The following is a 20,952-nucleotide window of genomic DNA, read 5'->3' as shown; positions in this document are numbered from 1 at the left end:
CAATCCACTAATTGTTAAAAAGAAAGCTGCACTTGCTTATCCTCAGGATTATGAGTACTTGAAGATTTATAGGATGCATTTACATTTCTTGTAAAAACACGGGCATATATAGAGTAAGAACTACTCTGAAAACTAGAAGAAAGACCAGATAGTTCAGAGTTTTTATGTAAGAAAGATGAAAATATTTACATCTACACTTTGTACATAACAGTGACAAGTTGAGATTTTCTTTAGCATTATTTCCATTACTGTTTTAAGAATTTTTGACTATGGTATCTCAGTACAAGTAATTGCTGTTGATACAATTCAATAAAACAAAATAAAAGAAGTATCATCAGAAGACTGTGATCCTGAATCTTCTTGTAACTTTTCTTACATTAATGTAATTCCATGGAATTCAATTGATGTTTTGACAAGAAATATCAGAGTTCATGCTTTCATTTTTATTTCCCCACCCAGTGTTTGGAACTTAAATGTAATGGAACCACCTAGCTTCCCAGGGATTAGTCGAGAGACCCATCAAGAGATCAGTGATGGGAATGTTGATGTCATGATATTTTTAATGTAGACCTTAACTGATGTGAATTTGTACAACTCTGATGTTGAAGCTCCCTCAGTTCTCTAAATAAACATTATTTTACCGTAAGAATAAACATTCTTTCAAAAATCTTTAAAACTCTCTCATAGTCAGTATAAGCCTTTTTTTCCCTAAGATTGTCAGCTTCTAAATTTTATTTTAAAAGGAAATGTAGTTTTCATCATATACTTCTCAACAAACTTTGCCTCATTTTTCCCTGAAAGACAGAAGATAGTCATGGTAACTGCAGCTTTAAAACTAAAAACCGTCAACATCTCCAGGGAGGAGGAGCCTCCTAATTTTAAGGTTATTCAAAAGTAAGAACAGTGCTGTTTGTGGTATTCCTGTGCTGTTTGAGTTGGCAAGGGCAGTGGACTAGAGTTTACTGAAGTGCCCCGAAACTGATGGATATTTAAGAGATGCTGGAATCCCCAGTGGTAAAGTCACAAAATGGAAGTCCAGTCATTTTGAGTGCAAGAGATGGGGCCTATGGATGAGATCAATCCATAACTCCTGCATCTGGCTGTATGGGAAGGAAATATGTGGGACTGGATAATCCATTGGAAAGTTTTGAAGGCACAGACTCCTCTGGGATCCTGGCTTCAGACTGTCAGTTGTTTACATAAGGAGAATCTAGTCTGTGTTGGATTGGAAAGCTACTAGGTAGGGTGGCTACAACAACCCCTGGGTTTCAGTGTGGCTCAGCCAATACCACAGACCTACCTGTGGAGTGAACCACTGAAGCAGGCCACTAAAGCCTGCTGGGGATTGATGACATTCAGCACTGGCTCAGGGAGCTGGATCTAGGGACAACAAAAGGACTAGCTCCAGCAACAGCAGCCCAGCAAGCCTCTGTACTTGGTCACCACAGGCAGGGGAGGACAATAATTAAAACCTATTGTTTCCACGGGAGTCCAAACTGCTTCTGCAGTCAGAGGAATGGGAGGGATGGGGAGGTTCTTTTCCTGGCTAGTAAAGAAAAAGCCAGACTGATGGATCAAGCCTCCTGGTATCACTATTTTGGTGCCCATTCAATGTCAATTCAACCTGACAATGTGGGCACTTCCTAATTTCAGGCTTTATTTCATTCTGCACCAAGACAGTAAATCAGTATGACTAGTCCAGCCACTGGTATAAAAAGGATAGTATATACTCACTTCCTCCAACTAACAACAAAACCAAACCAGTCACTACTCACAGCTATTGCTTCCATTATATACTAACAAGATATTGATTCTAATGATAGTATTTTTCTTATGTGGCCAATTTTCTGGTTTTCACTTGCCATTGCCAGAAAAATAGATTGGCTCTAAGAAGCAGCTTAATTTCTCTCCATGAAGGCAGAGATGTCCTCTCCAGGGCCCTCATCCTTACTTATGAGAGAACAAAATATCAATAGTTTACCAGTTAAATGAGACACCTCATTCTCAGACCTGTACTATAATCACATTACTCTGCTTCTTTTAGCTCACTCTTTTACATATCCAAAATAATACCCAAAACTGTAATATTTTATCCTCAATACATCCATGAAGTAGAGAAGTATTGTTGTCTCAAAGATAAGAAAACTATGTAAGACACCAAGACTACACAGATAAATTAATGCATAAGCAAGACAGGGACCATTCTCTGGTGCTGTGGCCAAATCAGGTGAAATAGTTCCTATATGTTGTTAAACTCTCTTCTTGCAAAATTAAAAAATAAATTAAAAAAGAAAAAATTGTGATACTACCATTTGGGAGCCATCCATAGCACTTCAAGTAGTACATGGGAAAATGTGGGTTGGTACAGGCAAAAATCATTCCAGAGGGTGCAGAGAACTAGTAGGCTATAAAGCACTTGTATAAATGACAAGTCGCCTGGATTTTCACCATAGATTCAGTCAGGTATTAGTATAAGTGAAGAGAGATGAGCATCTTCAGGAAAGTGACCCATCTCACCCTAAACCAGGCTATTCCAGAGGGTAGTTAATCTCACTGTCTCATTCTGTTGGCTATACAGGCAACCTACACAACTAATTTAGACAGCATGTGTAACAGCTGAACAGACTATATTTAGTGACATGAATAGTCTCTGAACACACAGGAGATTTACAGCAGTGTAAACCCAATCTTTGTTGTTTATCTGACTAATTAGCCTTAGTACTATACTGCATTTCACCCCAATTAGCTGCAGGAAGCACAATACAAAAACATATACTTGCCTATCAAAGCGCTCAATCCCCAGCTGTGTTTTGGTGATATCCAGTTCTGACTCTAACTAAGCTGCTCTGTTTCTGAGGTAAAATCTTGATTCTGCACCGCACTGTGAAGTCCATACACATTAATTAGATAGCAACTGTAATTCTCCAAGCATGTAGCCATATGCAATTATTCAAAATTAAAAGGGCAGCTATCATGCAATTGAGAACATTTTTTTGGAGCAAGATATAACACTATGAAGAAGAGTCTATTAGGGTTCAACTGAGAAAGCCAGAGCAGGTTTTTGGTATCTTCTGCTATTAATGTAGTCAAGGTACACTGGCCATTTGAAAATGCAGCTAGATATAAAACAACTTCTGTTTAAATACACTTGGACAGAATGAGAAAAATTGCAACACACTCTTGGTCATTTACTGACAGATTACTTTCTACTAAAGCAAGTTGTTCCCTGAGAAACTGAATTTCAGAGTCTTTCTCTTGCTTTGCTCTCTGTGACCGAAATTTATTCTCACAATTGGACATAAGCAAAGATTCCAGGTTTTTCATAGATGCTTTTTCATTTCCCAGTTATTTTCTTAGCAGCTCTGTTTCAGAATGGTTTGACTCACACTTGCTCTGCAGATAAACAAAGATTTTAAAGTTTCAGGTGCATGTCTATCAAGCTTACTGGTATTCTATTGGGGTAATCTTTAAAAAAAAAGATTAAATAAAAAAGGAAGTCTGGCATCAATGACAAAATTTGTTTTCACTCCAAGATGTGTGATTAGTTTTATATTTTCCCATTCAAAAACCTCTGTCAGATTTAGAAAATCATCCAATGTATATATCTTAATAGAAATGTATTTGGTACAAATAACAAAATGCTATGAAATATATGGATCAATGGATTCAGTAGACAGAATCATTAACAAAGAGGAAGGAAGTTTCACATTTTGTTGAGGCAAAAAGCTATTGATTAACAGTTTGCACACAGGAAATAACATGTGGTACTACAAACCAGTACCAGCATCACCAGCAGAGTGAGATTACACTTATTTTACTTACAGGAGGATGAAGAATAAATGGGGGGGGAAGGGAAAATTAGTAAAATAAAATAATAAAAAAAAAGAGATTAAATATCTATATATCTTTGAGGAACCTAAAAAAATAATACCCTAAAAAGCTAGTATATTCCACTGCAGAGGGAATGATGGACATACCTGAGACATAGCTACACACACACATGAAAAAAATAATTTCAGAGACTGAGTATCAGGAAAATCAGTATTGGGTCAGCTACAGAGACAAAGAAAACTTCCTGTTTTAATCTTAACATAAGTAAGCTGGATGCTATTTTCCCTTCATCTCTTCATATATGCATTATTGTCTGATTAACTGAATCTGTTTGGGGTGCTGCAACACTTTTATCTGTATTTTACTCAAGCCTAGTTTACATTAAGCACAATAATGCTCAGCCAAAGGTCATGGGAAATCTATGAACTGCGACATCTTAACAAACTCTCCACCTCTCCAGCACATTTCTCAGAAATTTCAGAGGATAACCATTTGTGTGTTCAAAGGAGGAAGATAGTGGAAGAACTCAGATCATAGGCCAACAGAAGGGAGGGGGGAAAAAAGAAAAAAGCAAGAAAAAAGCATTTGTCATCTATCAAAAAAATTCAATATTTTTTCTTTTACTAAACTAAACTGAAAGGTTTCTTGTGAAAGATCCCATTTTCTCTGAACTGTCATTCAAAAATCTAGTTCCTTTGCAGAGAAACAGTTTTGATATTCTACATTTGTATTTCAGAACAAAAGAATACCGAAAACTGTAGACCGAAGATCTAAGAAAATAAACAGTATTAGAAACATTGAAAGAACAATATAATTCAGAATCAGGTTCAGTTTCTGCTTCTGAATATAAATATGCTGCAATCTAATAATGTGGATTCTGCACTGGAATACTGTGTAAAGTAAGAGCCTTATCTAAAGGCTATACAAGGCTAATGAAAGACTACTGGTTGAAAAATACAGAAAAATTAGTGAAAATTTCCCAACTTCTGACTTTTCTCCAACTCTCCAGCTGCATTTCTGCAGTTTTCTTTCCTGAAACTGTTGCTGTTCTCCACAGTCCCAGCAATACCCTTCACAGAAGGATCTAGGGAGGCTTAGCCATATTAGATCTCATAAAAGTTTCAGATAAATGTCATATGCTGGAACCTTCCCTATCAAAAGAATCATAGAGGATTTCACAAGGATACAAAAGACATCACACACATTTGGCTGGAATGCATAACCAACTGTAAAACAGCAGCTTTACCCACTGTGCTGTCAAAAAGCATAGAGGTTTGAAGAGACTGCTGGAAGCCTATAAAGAACAAGAAATTATCTCAGCTGGAGCAGAGGATGGACAGGTCAGTAATAGAATCATACTGAAAATACCTGAATAATTGGAGTATGTATGAACAACTTTTCAAAGTTTATCTGAATTTTAAACTGAATTTTAAAAAATGTGTATCACACATTAATTTTGTAGTTTATGTAAAAATCAAGGTCAACAAAAACTGATTTCTAAGGGAAATTAAGAAAAGATTAAATTTTTAAAGATTAAATTGACTGTTCTTAAAATAGTCAATCATTTGGAAGCCCACACCAAGTTTCATCGCTAATAAACAGCTCCAGCTATTCTGCTTACCTAGTGACTAGATGTAAAATCCAATATATCTTTCTTGAAAACAACAGTAGTTCTAAGCCCTGACTTTTGAGTGTTCATCGTAAAGCCCTGCAAAGCAGTGAAGCAGTGTTCTTTTAAAAGAGTGTTCAACTCGTACCCTTTGAGGAGTAAGCCCCTGAGAAATGCCAAATTAAACATTTAAAAATTGAAAAAGTGATCATTCATGATCCTAAAGTATATTTGGATCCCTTAAGTTTAACATTAACATAAACTTATTTTTCTAGTATGTTTCACATACGCTTTCTACCTTCTCTGCTGTGGAAATTAAATGCTAATTTAATCATTCTTTTGTTGGATCTAGTTTAACACAAAGTTCTGGTATAGATGTGATATTTGTGAGACTCTCTTCTAATGTATGTTTTTAAGGCCCTCTTCCCATTTTCACTCGAGAGCTCCTTCAGGCAGAAATAGGAGACTTGTATGCCTTTGCTGTTGTTAAATGCTACAGTTAAGCAATGTAAAACTCTACTAAAAAAAATAATTAAACCAGCTTCCAAAATCCTACAAAATATCTCTATATAATTGTGGCAAATTTTAAGAGGCTGCAGTAATTTATTCTACAGTAAACTTTAAAGTTATTTCTTTAAATAACTCCTGTATATAAGAACTAGAGGAATTCTTGCTTCTGACAGCAAAATTAGCCACTGGCATTTTAAACTCTATTTCTGGAATTCTACTCCTTTTGCAGAGTTAATAAGGTTGAAAATTCTGCCATGGACCACATTTTATTTTCAGATGAGATTCTCTTATTTTAGCAATAAAATTTGGTTTTATATGTAGATGATATGTGAATGCTGAGATTCATATCTGAGAGTCATATTTATACTCCTGTCACCTGTAAATAGTCATACCAGGCATGACTAAGATGAGAGAGTTACATTAAAGTGAAGTCCACAAGGCAGCAGCAGTAGGTCTGCCTAAAAGCATTAAGAATTTTGTACATTTAAAATTAACATAACCTAGATTTTTCCTTTTTGAAAAATGCCTGTACTTTGCCCAGTGATATTCCTGGTCAGCCACTTTCAACTCCTTAAGTTTCAGTGAGTGGCAGAATGAGTGTGGGAGGTTAACAGAGCAAAGTGAGAGGTAAGGCACTGTGATTTGCCTGAAGGATTTACTAGAAATTACGTCTAAAGAGATTATTTTATGGGAGCACATCACATTAATTCTAGCTCTGTCTCACCAAAAAAAAAAAAAAAAAAAAAAAAAAAAAAAAAAGCACAAGGAACACAGAGCACTACTGAGCACATTAAGATTTTTGAATACAAACTTCTGTGATTTAGATATGTGTCAGATATGTGTCTTGCATGTAACTGTATGAATCGGAATATGGCGTTTGGAATTCTGGCCCAATATATATCTTAAAGGAATGATAAAATCTGCCACACCACCCTCCTGTGCTGTTTTGTCATTGCTGTGTTCTCATCTACTTTCTGAACAGTTTGGTTCCTCTAGAGTATCTAACGTTCTTGAGTAGCCCTCAGCAGCTTATGTGATATTAGGAAGTAGAGATGATCTGCAACAAAAATTGGAGAGCCCCCAAACCATGTTTATATGCTCACAACGTATTTCCAAAACCAAGGTATGAATTTTTCTTTAAGTTCTTCAGATTTTCAGTGAGAAGAGGCTCTTTGGGACTTCTAAAGCAGTGAAAAGAAGGCTAAGAAGCTCAAAGCAAGAAGAGCAGGGACAGGAACATGACAGGTGACAAAGTACTTTCTATGATTCAGGTATACTGTGGAGTTGTGTATGACTTTATGCCTTCAGTGATTCCAAACCATGAGAGCATTTAAATTTTTTGTTTTCCTTGAATTTTCTTTTTTTTAAAAGAATTTTTTCCCAAGTGTGACTAGTGGAATTCTAATATTATTATATAAAGTATAATGCATACAGTTCATGGTGGAAAATCTCCCTGATATAGAAGTGGCATTAAACATTGTTAAAAATATTACCAGACCATTTCAAGGGTGAACTCTGGAAAGAATGAGGACTCTATTTTCCCTTTCCAACTGTGGCTCTCAGACTGCACTGATCAGTGCTAGTCTAACAGGAAAAGCCTGTTTCTGCTTCATGGTATTTTGTTTCCCAACTTTCTCCTTGTTCACAGGCTTTGTGATAATTCTCCAAGAGCTCACAGCTCTCTCTCCTAATGCATAAAGCTTGTTTGTTTAATAACTTACAGTAAGCTCCAAAAAATAAGGATATTTATAGATCTACAGATACAGTATTGGATATATCCTTTCCACTGAAAATTTTGCAATTCAGTGAAAATATTGAGAGACTTCTCAAGAACCAGAGTTTTGTTAAAGATGAGTACGTTTTAATGATCAATAAATATCTATTAAGAATGGCTAGGTTAACATTAGACATACAAGGTAAAGCAATATAGTGCAGTAATATTTCTTTTTATTTTAATCCCATAAAGTAATAAAGACAAAATAGCTCCAAGGCTCTGTATTAGTCCCTGTCTGATTTTTAAAGTTTAATAAACACACACGTGCATGTATAAATACACACACACACACACACACACACACACACACACACACACATATATATATATATATAAAACCACAACAAAATATTCTACATTCATTTGTACTGCAAAAACAGCCATGAAAATGTCTTCAAACTGCTAAAACCAAATTAAGGGAATGCAACTAAGTTTTGGTTAGGAAGCAAATTCTTCTATGGAGATATCTAAAAGTTTCATTTTTACTTAAAACCCAACAGTTTTAATTTTTATACTCACTTTAGACTTCAGCATGTGCTTCAGCCCAAAAAGACCTCTGTTTGAATCCTGGGTTTTCGACTTCAAATCATCAAGCTCAGTTTGGTACTTTGCTAGTTTTTTATATAGTACCAATGAAGTGAGTTTTTTTCCAAAAGGTTTAAGTATACTGTTTGTACCTTAAAAAAAAAAGAATTAGTATGTATCTAAGGTTTATGGATTTATCAACTAGTTCTTAAAGGCTAAGTGAAATGTAAATTATATATATTTTTATAAACCAAATTTTTAATTTTTTTAAAATTATAAATAATGCTAAATCTTCTTAGAAAGAAGAAAAATGTCTGTAAAGGAATGTAGCAGTTATAAAGAAAAAACAGATGGTTTATTTAGCAGATAGATTGTCATAAAAAACCAGCCTGTCCCATTCAACAGGCAGAGCTCAATCAGTTCCATCTCTTTTTATATTACAGTTTTTTAAAAGCCTATATTTTAAAAAGTAGAAGATAAAAAATGAAGTAATTTAATTATTACAGAATTGCTTTCATGCTAATTAATCAAGTGGTTATCTCCCAATGAGGAGAAATAAAGCCACAAGTATTAGGAGATCACACACAGAACTTCTGAGAATTATTCCTTGAGAAAGTGAACAGAAGAAGTAAAAAGAACTGCAGAAAGGCTGTCTTGAACTGCACAGATCAGAAATTTCTTTTGTGCAAATTACCAGGAGAACTCAGCTAACAGAACTGGGGGAAAGTGTGGTAGTGTGGGGAATGCTTTATGGAGAAACCCCTATTCCTGTTGCAAAAAGGCTGTGAGTTATTGAGAAAGGTGTTCCAGAGGTTTTCCAGTAAACCCAAGCAAAGAAATTATAATACTTTAAATACTTGGAGTATCACCTCAATTAATGGAAGGGCCTAGAGGAACCAACACATATTCTAGAGTCAATCCTACTAATAAGTACTTCATCCTATGAGACTAAGACTTTTTTTTTTCCCAACTGCTTTTACAAGCAGTAAAAGTTATTTTTTACTGCTATTGCAAAGAAAACTGTGAAGCTTCCAAAAGTAGCTGGGAGCAACAAGAAGCTTGCATTTTGTACCAGCTGACATCATCCTTATAAACTTGGATTCCAAGAGGAGGTGAAGAAGTGATTCCCTGGTGAACCTTTGGCAGTCAAAGCCACTACCAACCTCACCTTTCCTAGGAGGGCACTGTTTGGGATAAAAGTTATTTGGAATGCAAGTGGTCTCACCTAAGAATTAAGCACCTGATCTAAAGCCATTAGCTATACTACCTCTATAATGAAGTGAGAGAGGTAAAATTAATCACTTTAAAAACTCAGGTGGGATGAATCTTTTAGAGGACTTTTCTTCACTTAAAAGGGACCCTTAATGACTTAAAAGTTCTATATACCTGACATCAGGTACAGTTAAGTTGCTCCTTTAAAACTGAGTAGCACTTCTAGAGGAGGAGAAGGTCAAGTGAGCAGTAAAGTGATCAAGTACTGGAAAACCTAAATGAAGGCAAGAACCTGAAGAAAAAGAAGAAAATCCACATCACCCACAGAAGTGATGAACATCAACAGGTATTAAGCTAAATTTCTAGCTGCCTGGAAAACATATCAGTGCAGGAGTATTGTGTGTGCATGAGATGACACTTGAAATATTTTAACTACTTTCACCAGGAACTGCGCAGAGATAAATAACACAGTAGATAATGTAAGGCTGTATTATAACCCACTATTTCAAGTACCTTTTATCTAAAAGCAGCTCTTGGGGAAACATAAATACAATAATTTTAATAAAGTTTAGAACCTCATTAAAATGTGTACTGTGTTGAATTATTAGCAAGTCAAATTCATAAGCTTTTAAATCCTGTAGGCCAGTCACAGCACACTGTAAGAAATACTTGCTGCTTCTTTTATAGTTCTTTTCCATGTAAGTGATAACTATAGCTGCCTTGTTTTTACTTTAAGATTGGGGGAAAACCAACTAATTAGCTGCTCCTCAAGACAAATATCCAAACCATTGCATAAGAATAGCTGGTCCTCTTTATACAAGTGAGCTGATCAATAAGGGGAAAAATCTGAGTTTGAAACATGAACTTAAAAACTAGTCTTGGATTTACTTCAGATGAGGATCCACCAATTCTCAGTGCTATTTGAAAAAGGTACCATTTTTTCTTTCTGGTCAAGGGTCCCCTCTACAAATGTACCTGAATTTCTTGCTTAACGTTAGAAAGATTCTCTTGAAATCTGTCATTCTCCTGAGCTAATGATTCTGTGTTCTTGCTAGTCTGAGTTCTTTGTTGGTTGTTGCAGCTGTTGATGCAAGCTGGAGATGGAGACTTCAGTAGATTCTCCAAGTAGCAAATAAAAACTTATTCAGGTATAACAATACTACCCAACCAAATATAAATTATAGCTTTTCCAGTGTTTTTCAAGTCATGAAACAAAGCTGTAACACATTAGCACATCCTATGATTCCATTTTTTATTTAAAGCTATAAATTAATCAAAATTTTATAATGATCTTGAATTTTCATCCTTGCTTTGTGGAATGCTCCGACTCTGAAATCAAAATCTTGAAATCTGAAATAATTTTCTCCTTGAAAATAAATGAAAAGTTAAAATAAATCTCTAACCACTGCTGAATATTAATGTAAAAAAATTGAAAGAACATTATATCTCTTTTTATTCAGTTAACTGAATAAATTACCTATTTAATGCAAAATGGATTGTGATTTTCCAAGTTTCATCATATACTGTTTAGTATACTGAAAGTTCTTTTTTTTTTTTTTTTTTTTAAATTTGGCAAATAAAGGAACAAATGTTATCTTTTTGCAGATTATAATAATTTCATTTAAATTTTTAAATCCTCTGTTTCTAAATATAGCATTTGACTCAAAGTCACAAATCTAAATTATACTTCTGCCTATTGGGTAGGTTAACATAGCTCTTCTACAGTGAATAAACTGGTGGTTTATTCTGGTCTGGTAGCTTTTAATTGATAAAAAATAACTCCATCACTAAGTATGTTACTTTACTCCCTTTTCTTTGGACACAGATAGTAAGAGAAGCATAGCTTAGAAAACATCTTTTACTGGAGACACAAGAGAGGTGAGAGACAGCCATCTCTTCTCTAAAACAGATACAATTTTACAATTTGCTGTTTTAAAAATGCAAAGCCGATGCTTATGACAAGATGCGCTGCAATAATTTTTCTTTAAGATTTTGTTAAAAATCACTGCAAATTCTTGCATTAAACCACATCAGTTTAAAAATACCTTGTTTAGTTCATCCTAAATCAACATCCATGTCACTTAAGCTGAAGTGAAAATGAAGTTTCATAACTAGTAACTAAGCAGCTTCATTATATAGATTGAAATCACATTGGGCAATAAACCTTATGATAAAAAGAACATAATTCAGATGTTCTTTAGTGATAAGCAAGGCAATATTATTTAGTATTCGCCATCTTTAACATCACAGGAACCCAAGGAAGAAGTGAGACTAATTTTTATGTGTCCTGGGTTGACTTTATGATACATCCCCAAATGGCCTGGTTTATGTTATATATAAGTTCTGCACCTTTAAGATTAGCTTTGGGAGCTAAGGAAGTTGATACTGCTGGAGGCTGATGGGAGTTTTTTCTCTTGACTAATAACTAACCATTTCTGAGAACTGACAGTAATTTTGACCATTGAAAAGTGAGATCAACCTGTGAACACCTACCTTAAGATGTAAGCCCGGGAATTTTTGACTCTCTTTGGTTTCTGGCTTCTGAAGAGGTAACAGGCTCTGGCTCGGCCTCCTCCCACCCCCCCCACCAGGACAGACAAAGCTGCGGAGGGTGGGGGGGGGAAAGCGGGGCCGGCCGGGCTTGGCCGGTTCCTGACTGGGTTTGCAGTTTCTGCCGCTGAACTGAAACCTGACACCATGAACATCCTTTAACTCATTTACTACCTGGATGAAACTTGCAGATTAATCCTTTTTTTCCCCAGAGAGAGAGAGGAAGAGAGAGAGGGAGTGATCAACATGTAAAGAGATGCCATAAAACCATCAAAGACAGATGATGGTTTTACAATCAAAGAATTAAGTTTTGAAGAGAAAGGGAAAATAAGGAGATGCTTTAATAAGCTGAAATATTCTTCTGTTAAAGCTATGGAGATGGACAGTAGTGTTCTGAAAAAAACTTTAGTTCATGACAGAGTGTATTGGGAGGAATGGAGTGTTTCAAAGTGTGGATTTTGAGCAAATGGTGAAGTAGTTGTGATCCTGCGAGATGCTGGAACGGGGCAGGAAGTAATAGTTGAAGATTTATGGCCTTTAAGAGGCAAAGAGAAAACTTCTGTTTCCAGAAAGGTTCACAAAAACAGGTGAAGAGAAATTTTGCCTTTGAATAACTCATCCTTAAAATGACATCCCTAGACTCATGACCCATACACACCTCAGAGTGGTGTGAAATGGGAGGAGACAACTGATGACAGATTTCCAGGCAGCTGACATCAGAGAAATAGAAAACTATAAAGAAAAATAGTTTTCTTGTGAAAAACTCCGTAGATTAGCAGAAGAAGACTTCTGTTTCTCCTCAAAGACTGATGAAAGGATTATAGCAAGAACTGAGACTGTTTTAACCACCAAATTTTTTTTTCTCTATGTTGTCATGTGAACAAGGGAATGGTTGGGTAGTTGGGGGAAAAAAGGGTTTCTGGAGATTTTATTCTGGTTTCTTATTCTTGTAATTTTTGTTAATAAACTTTCTTTGTTCCTTTTAAATTTTAAGCCTGTTTTGCTCTTGTTCTAATGCATATCTCACAGCAAGAAATAAGTAAGTTTTCTAGTTTTTTTTTTTTTTGTTACTGCTTTAAAACCATGACATTATGACAAATAAATTTTTTTTTTTGCTAATTTTCTCCATTTCAGGAGAATAAGTAAAGTCTTCTCTCTCAGTAAGCATAATTGATCCAAAATACCTAAACTGAGATGATCATCACAGGTCAAACCTACTGCTGTTGGAGTCAACATGAGTTTTTATTGTTGCCCTTAAACTGGAACAGAAGTAGACCAGCATGCGGCACTGCTGTAGGTACCAATACAGCATAGATGTGATAACCTAACAGATCCTTTCTCTATTTAATTTTTGTGACCATTTGAATATTAGAACATACTTTAATTGCCAGGCTTTACTGGAAAGTAGAAATCCTCTCCCTTCTTCCACACAGTCTTGCAGAGATGACTTCTCCATATTAAGTTGTGCAATTGTTTCTTTCAAAGTACAGATCTCCCCTTGTTGTACAAGACTTTATATTGAAAAGTTATCTGGATGCAATCAGAAGTGTCTGGTTTTTTATTAATTCAAGCCATTTGAAATTAAAATTCTTTTAATACGCTTCTGAAGCATAAAAGAACAAGGCAAAAGCTCCCCTTCAAGAAAGCAGTGAAGCATGCACCTTTTAAAAATATAGAAATAATCTATAAATTATATTTATAGAACTGGATTTTTCTTTAGCTCAGGGCCTTAAATTACATGGCTCAGAACAAATCTGTTTTTCAAGAGTAAATATTTAGATCATTAAAAATAACTTTCTACAGTATTATAACAAAAGTTTAAACAGAATTACTATAGAGAGAAGCAACATGTAGACTGCAGCATGTAATTACAGATGAAGTAAGAGACTGTTTTTCTGATATTACTGAGGAGGTAATAAACTGGGAGGAGTGGCTGATACAGTAGAGGGTCGTGCTGCCATCCAGGGGGACCCTCACCAGCTGCAGAAATGGGCTGAGAACAACCTCATAAAGTTCAATGAAGAGAATTCCTGAACCTAGGGAGGAACAATCCCTGGCACCAGTACACATTGGGGCCTACCCTGTTGGAGAGCAGCTTGGCAGGAAAGCTGGGGGTCCTGATGGGCGTCATGTTGAACAAGAGCCACCAATGTGCCCTTGCTGTAAAGAAGGCAAGCAGTATCTTGCTCTGCATTAGGCAAAGTATCACCATCTACAGCTGTAGATTTGGGAGAACATATTCCTTGACATTACAGGAATAATAATCCTTGTATCCATCTCCTTTACTCCCATAATATAAAAAAGGATATACAGGATATATACTGCAACATACTATTTTGTGTATATATATATATAATGTTTTCCTGATTTCCACCATCAGTGGTGCTGAGAAGTGCTACCACGGCCTTAGTGAATCACAAATATAACTGATATGCTCACACACTGCACACTAATATCAGCACATGCTGTTCATGTTGTCAGCACATGCTGACAACACAGCATGTGTTGTCACTGAAACTTACACTTGCCAGAGCTCTGTCACATAATTTTAAAATGCAAAAACCTTTCAAAAACTAAAGAAAACAAAAGTTTTGCATACGAAATTTTAAAACTTTCAGAAGTATATTTATTTGCATTCAATGCTTTTTCCTTCAACCCATTAAAAAAAAAAAAAGATGACAGCAGAATATGAAAATTAGCCTATTGAATTTTATTATAAAAATTGGATCTGTCACTCACCAGTTTTTTCATCTAAATGCATAATTTTCTCTTGGCTAAGTTGTATTTCAAGTTTTTTCTCCACAAGGCTTCACTGAATCTCTGAAAGACTCAGTTCTGTCTTTTCATTCAATAAACTGGAAAAGCAGAAACATTAAACAGGAGAATTCAGACACTGATATATTATTTTTTTTTTCTTTTGGAAAGATTACTAAAATTGCAAAAGATAGCAAAAATGGAGATTTTTCTGTCTGTTTTAGACTGTTTGGAATATTTTATTGATGTTAACTTTAATCTCAGTATATTAAGTTCTGAATAATCATGTAAAGGATTACAGAAAAGTAAGAAGAATTCTTTGCAACAGATGATTGTAAAAAAGTAACAAAAAGAATTAAAATAAAAATCATCCCTTGAGGCATCCATTGGAATGCCTGACCTGTTTCAAATTATCTGCTCAAATGTAGTAGTAATAATGATTCTCACACTGTTCAAGAGACTGAAAAGAATTATCAGCTTGGTTTGGAGGTGTAAAGAAAAAGATCTTTCAGTAGAAGCAACTGATTTTCAACAATTCAACAGTGCTCATAAGTCTGACAATTTATTACAAAGCAGCACTCACTGACATACGTTTTATTCCCTAAAGGCTTTGATCGAGTCTAGTCCTACTATGCTTCTGAAAATGGCTGGGAGCTCTAGTTGAGCAGCAGACCATAAGCCCTAAGCAAAGATTCAATTCTATTTCTTTTTGTGAAAAGGCTCCAAGACTAAGGAATGGATCTTTAAAATGAATGACATGACATTCACTAGTTTATGCAAGTTTGCCTGTTTTTATTAAAAAAACAAAATTAAAAAATGAAAATAAAATTATTCATATGTTATTTACCAAAAACCCATCAATCCCTGTAGTTTCTAACAGAAAGCTCCTAACTCTAAATTAAGTGAATTTTACTTTTTCACTGAAGATGGTTTCCACCATATCATCATATCAATAGGACAAGTACATTTACATATAAATAAGCAATGAGGAAAACAACTTCATTCCAAAATGAAGGAATTCCAAAAGCAGCTTTGATAAATTCCCTTCCCTTTGAGCCATATAACAGTTACAGAAACCAGTGAACATAGGCTGATGTTACTAGTCAAATTAATGCAATTACATACTTTTACTTACCTAAGAGAAGAATATTCAGCTTCCTGTCAACTCAGCTCATTTTCAGAATCCATTAGTTTTCTTGTGAATCTTTTCATCTCAGTTTCCAGAGGATCAATGGTGTCTTTCATTAGTGCCACTTTGGACATCTGTTCTAACTGTTCACTATCTAACTATAAATATAATCAAACATTAACAGCTGAGCAAAAAAAAAAAGAGCTGATTTATAGAATTTATTTCAATTTTTACTGTTTTTAGCAAAAACATTTTGCTGAAGAAGAAATGTCCAAGCATCTCGTTTACTCAAGGCCTGACTCAGTTTACTGAAGATAGCTGGCAAAGACCTGAAATGTGACTTTCATTTCTTTTGAAGGTAAATCAATTTCCCATCTTTTAGATCTCTGGGAATATTTTAATTTCTTCACGTAAATTTTTGGTTATTAATTATGCCCAAGGGCAAAAATGTTTGCCATTGATCAACATTAAAAGTTTTCAGTGCAAAATAACATAAAAGAGGACATTATTATGAGTGTAGGAATGGAGAAATCATGGTTTGGGACCAAACATGACCAATAACGGCTTTAGGCCTCTATTAAGTTACATACCTATGCCAATAACCACATAGAGAAATCACTGTAAAACCCTTGCATAAAGCACTATGTAACCAAGTTACCACCATGAGGCTTTCATGTCTGTAACTAAAAAAAGAACAGATCCAAAGATTCTTGCACAGACTCCAGAACTGTTGGTTTGAAATCTTCAGTTTAAAGAAACCTCTTTTATTGATTTTATTGAAATGCTTACACTTAACATTCAAAGGACTGTGCTTTCTAAATTATTTGAAACACCTCTTTTAAAGTAAAAAGCTTCTGACCTCATTCCTCTCCTCAACCAAATTTTTCAGTACTAATTTCTGTGTTACTGTAATCAAAGGTCAGGTCTCTAAAGAGCAAGCCAATAGGCATCTGTATACAGTAGCTGTTTCAATACTAGTGCCATAAATTTCATGTTGATGTATCACCCTCAAGGGGTACAAAAAGAACTGAAGAAATAAGATAATGTACCTAAAACAAGGCTCTCTATACTCACTATATGTCATATGTAGGCTTGTGATTAATTAACTACTCAGAGCTAATTCAGATTACAGTCTGTTCTTCATACAAGATGCACTCCATTTAATATTATAAACTGTGGAATTACATTTTAAAGCTTAGCAGGATTTTAGAAGGCTGAGACTGAAAAATAAGATAAACCAGAATTTATAACCCTAACATAAACCCAAACACAAACCCTTATCCTCTAACCCAACTCTAAACCAAACCCTAACCTGTTGCAGCTGGATCTGAGGGTCTCTCTGACTCCCAGTTCTGCCGGCAACAAGCCCAGATAGACATCCCGGGAAAGGAACCGCCATCCGGGGAGTTCCAGGCAGTTTCCAGCCAGGGGTAACCCTTAGGAGTGTAGGCAGAGGCTTCAAGTGAACAGCTCTTTTAGAAGTGATTTCTGTTCTTGCAGTGATCAGCTCAGATCAGCCCAGTCAGCTCCATGCATGGATTACCCCAACTGCATGTAGACAAGAACCAGGAGACCATGTGGCGCTCTGCTGGAGTTCTTTAATGCAGGCTTCAACGAAGGGGGCCGGTGATGATCTACAACTGATCTGGGCAAAAGATGGGGTTTTTATAGGGAAGGGGAGAATTGGAAAAGCGTCAATGGTCTGATACAGGGGTAAGACAATCAATAGTTAACAGGGAGATAACATGGGGTCCTGAAGCATGAAGGGGTCTACAGCTCAGTCACCATGACTAGGCGGTTTTGTCTTATCTTAGGGGGCAGATATCCAAGGAGGGTGCCTGGCAGAGGATGGGGTTTCCTCCACACTAACGAAAACCTAACCCTAACTTAAACAGCCAAACCTAACCCTAACCCAAACCCTAAACCTAACCCTAATTTAAGCCCTAACCCTAACCCAAACCATAACCGCAACCCAAACGCTAACCCCAACCCAAACCCTGACCCTAACCCCGAACACTAACCCTGAACCGTAATGCTGACCCTGACACCTTAATCCCCTAACTCTAACCCCAACTCAAACCCTAATCCCTAACCCAAACCCTAACCCTATCCCCAATCCCAACCCTAACACAAACCCTAAACCTGACCCCGAACCATAACCCTAACCTTAAACCAAACTCTAACCCACTAACCCTAAACTCAACCCTACCCCTAACTTTAACCCAACCCTAACTCCAAACCCTAACCCTAACCTCCTAACCCCAACCCTAAACCCAAACCCTAACCCTAACCCAAAACATGTCCCCAAAGTCTTCCCTTCTCTGGGCTGAACAACCCCAGCTCCCTCAGCCTGTCTTTGCAGGAGAGGTGCTCCAGCCCACTGTCATCATCTTCATGGCCTCCTCTGGACTTACTCCAACCAGGTCCATGTCCTTGTGAGTTGGAAAGCCCAGAGCTGGACACAGTCCTCCAGCTGGTGCCTTACCAGAGCAGGGTAGAAGGGAAAGAATCTTGGTAAATAACACCCACTGCTCTCAGCCTGCTGTTTCCTGATAGCAGTCAGGTTGGTCCTGCAGGATTAACCATTAACATCACCTGTATTACATTTACAATTCTATAAATAATTCTTTTCCCTTACATTGTGAACAGTAGTTTCAAGCTCTTCAACTCTCTGTTCCAAATGAACCTTTTCATAAACAAAGTTTCTCGGGAAATCTGTATTAAATAGCAGCAACAACAAAATCACATATAGAACAAGTCTCAACTCAACACAGACTTGTGAAGCAATCCATTCTCAAGAGCAGAACAGAAATTCTTAACAACTTTAATTACACTGTTAAGTAGTTTTCACGTTTAAATAACCTGTGGTGCGGGGCTGAGGTGGGATGGGACAGAATCAAACCTGTAACTGCTCCCTGAGGCCAACACGTTCTGCAGGCATCCTTTGGAAATCTGACAGTGATGTATCCCTTTCTATCTCCATGTGTGTTAATACAGCTTGAACTGTGGCTTTAGGAGTCCTGGGACATTTTATAACTTCTTGACAAAGCCAGGAAATCTCCTCCTTTGCCTATTTTTAAAAACAGTAGAATAACAGAAATATGGAATAGATAATCAATATATTACTGGGTCCTGTGGCTGGTAATCTGGAATGTCCCAGAAACTGTGGAATAGCAAAGATGAAGAAATAACTTGTGCACACATTCTTTGATTCAGGAAAGCATTTTTAACTCAGGAAAGCACTTACAAACTTGTATTGAACTGACAGATCCAAATCACAAAATTTCCATAACTTTTTTCCCCTATTTTTTAAACAAATACTTTTAATTCTTTCTTTTTTCATATGAAGCCAAAATTAATTTTTTTCTTGCATATTACCTTGTTATTTTAATTAATCACACAAATATAAATAAAATTGCCTGTTCATAAAGATTGAGAAATTTGTCTCTCTCAGCTGTTAAAACTTTGAAGTTGCCCTGAATTTCTGCCATGACATTCATTTATTTTCCATGTTGACTCAAGTTCTTCATATTCTCTCAATATTTTCAAGACTTCTGAATCAGAAACCACTCCCTTAAAGAATATGGTGATATAGTGTTAAAGTAGAAAAACAAACAAGCTTGAAACAGTTTCTTATTATATGTGGCTTGAAAACTTCTATTACTGGCCCATTCCCATTTATGCATGCTTCTGTTTACAATCAATTTGTTTTTCTTCATGGTAGTTATAGCTTTAGTAGTTTAACATGAGATATACTATAAAAAATACATTCCTCCTCTTCCAAAGCGATTTCCCAAGCTCACCTGGATGGATGATTTTTTAATTTTTTATTTTTTTTTTTAAATGCTGCCACACGTAGAGGTTCACTTAGGACTTGAGAATGCGTTTCTAAATTCCTTCAACAAATTCTCAGTCCCACATTTATAGCGGTCTCTGTCCTTTTCCAGTGACTTAATAAAGGCATCAAGCCTTGAAGGTGACTCCTTTCCTTTATTTCAGATTTTGTTTGTAACATAACCCGCATTAGCATAAATGAGAGAATGCATGCACTGAAATAAAACTTTTGTAATTATTGATATTTCAATGAAAAATGGATAAATATACTCTTCAAAACGAAGATTAAGTAGATATCTAATTAAAATAAATATACATATAATACTTAAAAGTAACTTCTGAATATCTCTATTTTCTCTTTTTTGTTATATTGGAAATATGCCTGAATGTCCTTCTAATATAGATCTAACAAGAAAGAAAGGGACATAAAAGCTAAATGTTAATTAACTTGAAATAAACCTGTTCAAAACTAAGGGTAGATTTGTACTGGAATACCTAATGGATTTTTAAATATGATAGAAAGTAGGCCACCATTTTTATTTAAGGTCCATGAAAGGTGAATTTTTGCAATGGAAATAAAGTAATGTGCAAGTAAGACTGTTGAAATCCAGACAATCATGTAAGAGCCTAGAACAGATTCTGAAGGTAAACTGCAATTCTGAAATTCAAAATTGCACATGAAATCCCGTTTGTTTAAGAGTAAACCAATGTAATTTTGAATCACTACAAAGAATAATTTCTAGAAAGTGATTCCTACAATCGATTTTGGCATTCATACTAAAATGAATCATGTCCTAGGAGTATCTCTGATGATAAAGACAGCCTAGATATCTATTACAGTCATCATTACTGTTGACATATCAATTAAATTAGGTGAATCCCATCCTAATACACTGCTCTCTCTGAAAGTGGTACTCAAATTCTACAGTTATATGCATTTCCCTAGTCCTAGGGAACAGATCAGAGCAATCAAGTAATTGGCACCTTCAGTACCTCACTGAGCACTGAGGACTCAAATTTACACACAGAATTTACACACAGTATTTGCTCACTCAGAATCCTACTTTTACCAACTAGTGAAAGAGCACGTTTTGGAAAAAATGGTAATATTTATATATCCTAAAATATACTACATTTTCCATATAGCAGTTAGAATTTACTGCTGTGACATATTTCACCACTGATTTGAAAAGAAATATGGAAGACCCAGAGAAACACAGGCCA

At 35.7% G+C, this 20,952-nt stretch overlaps 1 protein-coding gene across 1 annotated transcript; it reads right to left on the bottom strand.

Annotated features, from left to right (window-relative positions):
• Nucleotides 1-548: 548 nt before the first annotated feature.
• TSGA10 (testis specific 10) lies at nucleotides 549-19,385 on the bottom strand. Its single transcript, XM_058832122.1, is given in 11 exon segments — nucleotides 549-621; nucleotides 1,301-1,380; nucleotides 2,777-2,871; nucleotides 3,177-3,393; nucleotides 5,730-5,839; nucleotides 8,240-8,391; nucleotides 15,901-16,052; nucleotides 18,533-18,588; nucleotides 18,591-18,609; nucleotides 18,797-18,964; nucleotides 19,314-19,385. Coding segments are annotated over 11 exon segments (1,194 nt in total).
• Between the last annotated feature and the right edge of the window lie 1,567 nt (nucleotides 19,386-20,952).

This window comes from Poecile atricapillus, chromosome 1, assembly GCF_030490865.1.
Source record: "Poecile atricapillus isolate bPoeAtr1 chromosome 1, bPoeAtr1.hap1, whole genome shotgun sequence".
In the NCBI taxonomy this organism is placed as follows: domain Eukaryota; kingdom Metazoa; phylum Chordata; class Aves; order Passeriformes; family Paridae; genus Poecile; species Poecile atricapillus.
This window is presented reverse-complemented; position numbering and strand designations above follow the sequence as displayed.